The sequence below is a fragment of the Hippocampus comes genome, unplaced genomic scaffold (genome assembly GCF_001891065.2).
Source record: "Hippocampus comes isolate QL1 unplaced genomic scaffold, H_comes_QL1_v1.1 scaffold149, whole genome shotgun sequence".
Taxonomy (NCBI): Eukaryota; Metazoa; Chordata; class Actinopteri; order Syngnathiformes; family Syngnathidae; genus Hippocampus; species Hippocampus comes.
In genome coordinates this window covers 211,171-216,510 of record NW_017805235.1, presented here as the reverse complement: position 1 = coordinate 216,510, position 5,340 = coordinate 211,171, and the positions used below count along the sequence as shown (strand labels likewise).

The following is a 5,340-nucleotide window of genomic DNA, read 5'->3' as shown; positions in this document are numbered from 1 at the left end:
TACTTACGACGCGCATACATCCCCCCCCCCCCCCCAAATGTCCTTTTGCAAGATTGAGGACACTTCTAAAAGGCTTCCTATCTTTTGCCCTTCTCTTCAACAGCACTTGCACAAGCTGGACAGCGCCTACAGCCCAGAGTCGTGCATCTATTACTGCACGCTGTGCGACTACTCCACCAAGGCTCGCCTGAACCTGGTGCAGCACGCCCGCTCGGCCCGGCACCAGCAGAACGAGGGCCTGAGGAAGCTACAGTTGCACCAGCAAGGCCTGAGAGGGGACGACGACGGATTCGGCCTCCACGACCTGTTCCATGTCAAGGAGTGTCCCTCCAGCCAAGGTCGGTGCTCTAAAGTAGTTTTTTTTTTTTTTTTCTCTTAACCTCGGGTCACGGAGATAGTATAGCACTTAACAGAAATACAAAGAAAAGGGAAGATCCCAAATCATTTGGGGCCGCTTTTTGACAATACCCATTGGATCATCTTCACGTCAAAATTCAGCCATATGGTTATCAACGAAGGTGTTGCCGCAAATAAGGATTATCCTGCCGTGGCCATATCAAACGCATGCAGATTTTTAGCTCTGCAACCTTAACAAAATCTCGCTTTATTTTTCAACTTGTGTTATATTTTTTTTTCCGCTGTGATTGCCCTTGGCTGTAATTACATCCAACTTACTTTCCTCCCTAACAGTCCTGCTATCTCTTCTTTCTCGCACCACTCCCTCTACATGCTGTCAAATCTTCCTCCCTCCCTCTCGCCTTTGGCCTTCCTATCCACATCACGTCTCCTGATACAGAGCCGTCCTTTCCTTCCTAATCTCTCCAAAATGAGCATACTGTTCCTATTAGGCTGCTGCGCTTATATCTCCCACAAACACAAACACACACACACACACACACACACACACACACACACACACACACAAACTGCATGCACAGGGACATCCCAGGCAGGCGAGCAGCTTATGAAATTTCACCTTGGGAGGATCTTGCAGCCTGTACACACACACACACACACACACACACACACACACACACACACACACACACATATACATATATATGCAGCCTCTCCCTGGAGTGAGCTTTCATTTCCTTTCTCATGACCAAAGCAATTTGGCTTTCATTTAAGGGTCTCCGTCCTGCCAGCAGCTAATAAGTGTAACAGAACTGTAAAACATTCAGAGAGCGAAAAAAAAAAAGAGAAGAAAGATTAATCGTTTTTCTTTGAGTGAGGGGGGGTTGATGGTTGGTGAGGGTGTACGCGGAGCAGAGGAGGAGGAGGAGAGTGGGGTCTCGTGGTGTAATTTAAACCAGAAGAGTCAGGGTCCATTATTTAGTCATCCTTATGTTAATGCTGTAGGGAGAAAATGAGCGCTTAACTTGTTTTTGCTTTGCTTGACCTGAAGAGCGGGCCGGGCTTGGGGGAGGAAGGTAACATGCTTTGAAAAGCATGCCAGCATCGCATTTGGCCTGGCGTCCGAGTGTGTGAGCACGTGCTTCCCAAAGTGTCCTGTCCTGACCGCACATTCCCCACCCTGACATGGACACTCATTACTGGTGTAACTTTGATTTTAATCACACACAGATCACATTTCTGCAAGATTCGGAGCTGCTGCTGCACACTTGGACGCTACTTCCTCATCGCATCTCACAATCTCCCTCCCTTTTTTTTTTTTGGTCCCGCTTATTATGTTCCGCACTCCCCTGCTACATCTAAGTCGATGCGAGCACAACCAGATAACAAAAAATAAAAACATTCGACCGCTGCACCTAATTCAAACGCTCTAGTCTTCAAATGCACCGTATTTGTCACTGCTGCCGTCCTTTCATGTGCTGGATTTGACTCCCGATGGGGAATTTCCAAGGGAAACGGCAATGCTTCAGCGGAAGCTTGCAACATCCAAACCACTTCTTTGGCTTCAACCTCACCACCACCTCCCCTTTGCCCTTATTATTTTTATTTTTTTATTTTTTTTGACCATGCTAGAGATTTTAAGTGAGCAGGCTGCCTGGCAGATATGTGAAGGGTATTTTTTTGACAGTGTACACATAAGCGCAGCTCCATTTTCGCCAACCGAAGCCCAATCCTTTGATAGTCCACACAGGAAGGCCAGAGCCAGAATCGAACCCTGCACAACTGCACTGTGAGGCCGACGTGCTAAACAGTCGCCCTCAGTGCCATCCTGGAGTTAGTCAATAATTTTTTTTTTTCGATCTAGAGGATTGCAACGTTTGTTCAATTGGGGTGAGGCTTGCAAGTGGTTCCACATTAAACTCTTCCATTCCTTTATGGACTTTTCTTTGTGCCACTCCACCAAACCAAAGTTAAAAGCATAGAATTCCCCACCAAGTCTCGGAAAGATGAAGACTTGAGATTTGGGGAAGGGGGGGGGGGCGGACGAAGGGGCCCTCGCCCCCAATTTCAGCCAGTGGAGCCTGCATTGGTCTGGATGTGTGCGCATGCTATTATTTTTCTTGGGCTACAATTCCTGACTCGAGCACTTTCGCTTCATTAGAGAGCGGTATGAAAAAGATTAATTTAAGTGCTGACCGGTATCTTTCTCTTAAAGCCGGGACCTGGCGCTGAGCCAGATAATTACAGGCCCATTGGGGAATAAGGCTTCTAATGCTCCAGACTTTATGTACATGTGAATGGCTTTCATTAAACAATTTGGGTGCTGATTTTATGGCCTAATTAAGGCTACAGCGCCGCGGAGCCGTAACATAAGGCAGGAGGTGTTTTGACAAGCGTACGCAAGCAACAATCCTCTTGCTTTGTTACCGTGACCCTTCGTCTCATTTTATTGGTTTAATGGTACCAAGAATCAACCCAGCGGCTGTACGCAAGCAACAATCCTCTTGCTTTGTTACCGTGACCCTTCGTCTCATTTTATTGGTTTAATGGTACCAAGAATCATTTTCATGGAGTGTTTTTTTTTCTTCCCTTTGGTCATCGATATATTGGGGTTAAAAAAAAACATCTAAACATCAAATGCTTGTGAATTACATCACAGCAAAATGTAGGCGCTGTTGATGGAGTCTGAACTAGTTTGCTGTCTACGTCAGCTGCGAAGCCTCCTCTATGGCGGCGTTATGCTGATGAATTCAACACTGTCATGGAACGAGGAGTTCAGAACGTTGGGAGGCACATTCTTCCATACTTGAAAAATACAACAAAAAAAAAAAAACAGAAATGGCGACGTCACTGATTGATCATTTGTGCCATAGTTCATTCAGGACATGTTGACAAAATTCCCTTTTCGGTGACTCCACCCTCCCATGATTCTCGAGTGCTTTCCCTCAAAGACAAAACGCCCACTGTGTCGGTATCCCTGTGATAAATTGCGCTTGTGTGTGCACAATTACAAGTATAACAGATAATTGAGTGGATTCCAAAAAGTTAGTTTGCTTCATAAGAATTAACTTGAATGAATTGCCTCTCAGCGCGGAAGGACTTTGGAGACCATTTGGCTTTGAGGGCCATCCAAACGTTGTTTGGAAAAATGAGATCTTTTTAAGTTTGCGCTTCTCCACTCTCTCATGAAATGGCGCCGTGTGAATGGAGCTCTTGAACGAGTCCATGCAGAACAAGTGCAAGATGACAGCTTGTACATGTCGATTTTAGCCAAACTTGCGCAGACTCTCCGAAGTGAAGGGAATTTTGCTCCGACTGTTTTGCTGTTCTGTCTCCGCCGTACTGTGAGGAAACGCGTGTGCGTGCGAGTGTGCGTCGTCACCCATTAGCCAGCCGTGTGACCATCATGTGTAAAGCTCCTCATAAGTCAGATCAAGCAGAAACACAAGGGCACACTTTTCTTCCCCCTGCATACTTGTTTCTTCTTTTCTTCACTTGCCTCTGTCCACCATAAAAAAAAATAAGAAGAAAAAGGGATGGTGGATGGGATCTCATGGAGGTAATTACTTGTGAGAGGCAGCCCTGTCATCCATAGCCTCGACCTCCCCCACCTCGCACTGCACACCCCCACCGCCGCCACCACACAACATGCATGAAACAGGGAGGCAGAAGACTTTCTTTGTCTGAGTCCCCCTTTTAAACAAAAGGCTCCTTCTAACTTAAGAGAACGAAAATACTTTAATGTATATGTGTGTGTGTGTGTGTGTGTGTGTGTGTGTGTGTGTGTGTGTGTGTGTGTGTGTGTGTGTGTGTGTGTGTGTGTACACCACGAGTGTCCTTTTGTTTTCTGTTGAGTGATAAGGCTGTGGGACATGTTTGGTCCGTGTCAAATTATTATCGCTGTGCTAACCGCTTTCGTAGCAGCTGTAGGCTAAAATGAGCCTAATGGACACTTATTATCCATCGACGTGCGTGTGAATGGATGGAGATGTGGACTTGCATGAGGAGCTCTTTGCTTGATGAATCCTCGCTTCACCAAGCTATGTGTGTGTGTGTGTGTGTGCGCGTGTGTGATGACTTGATTTTCAGCATGGAAAATAGATCATTTTGTGTGTGTGTGTGTGTGTGTGTGTGTGTGTGTGTGTGTGTGTGTGTGTGTGTGTGTGTGTGTGTGCGTGTGATGACATCAAGATGTCTTTTGAGACATTTTTGGTTTGTCTCGATCGCTTTGACTCCTTTATCTTTTTTTCCCTGCCTGGTGGGGATGGTTTTGCCATTCCAGTGGTTCTCTTTTATTTTCATGAAAGTCCCTCTTCAGACAGAAGTCTATTTCCAGGGTTTGTCTCCGTAATTTGCGGCCATCACATAAACATTCACGGATGGTCGGAGGAGCGAGAAACTGGATGCAACGCACGCGCGCGCGCTCACACTGGCACATGCACCTCCTTTGCTTTGCAAAGGAGGCCAAATGACAACCAGATAGAAGAAAGTAAGTCAATCGGTTGGCCGACCTGTACACTCACCGGCCACAACATTTGGCACACCTGCACAATCTGACATTGCCTCAGCAATATTAGAGTTCACAATGTTATTGTTGTCGCAACACAATAAAAGGACAACATACATATATTACATATATATATATATATATATATATATATCTATATATATATACACACACACACACACACACACACACACACGGTTTTTGAAAACCATCCAAACCATTTGACAGTTTCGGTATGTCTGCATTACATTCGGTCCGTTCGCACAGCTCTTTTTCTTTTTTCCCTCATGAGCGCCAAACCAAAATGGCGGCAGACGAGCTTAGAGTGGTGCGTCACGATATCACGATTCACATTCACACTCGAGTCTGAGACTCAGTGAGGACACACGACATGTGCGTCACATCCCTCCGGCGACATGGCAGCCAATCAGATTGCAGCGAGGCGCACCCTGCCTCAGAGGTTCCTTCAGTCGAAC

At 46.1% G+C, this 5,340-nt stretch overlaps 1 protein-coding gene across 3 annotated transcripts in view; it reads left to right on the top strand.

Annotated features, from left to right (window-relative positions):
• Positions 1–5,340, top strand: part of zfhx4 (zinc finger homeobox 4) — an 81,734-nt gene that overhangs the window by 43,717 nt on the left and 32,677 nt on the right. For all 3 annotated transcript variants that reach the window (XM_019869429.1, XM_019869428.1, XM_019869430.1), the window contains exon 6: positions 104–338. In XM_019869429.1, coding sequence (XP_019724988.1) covers positions 104–338 — 235 coding nt within the window. The remainder of the gene's footprint in view (positions 1–103; positions 339–5,340) is intronic.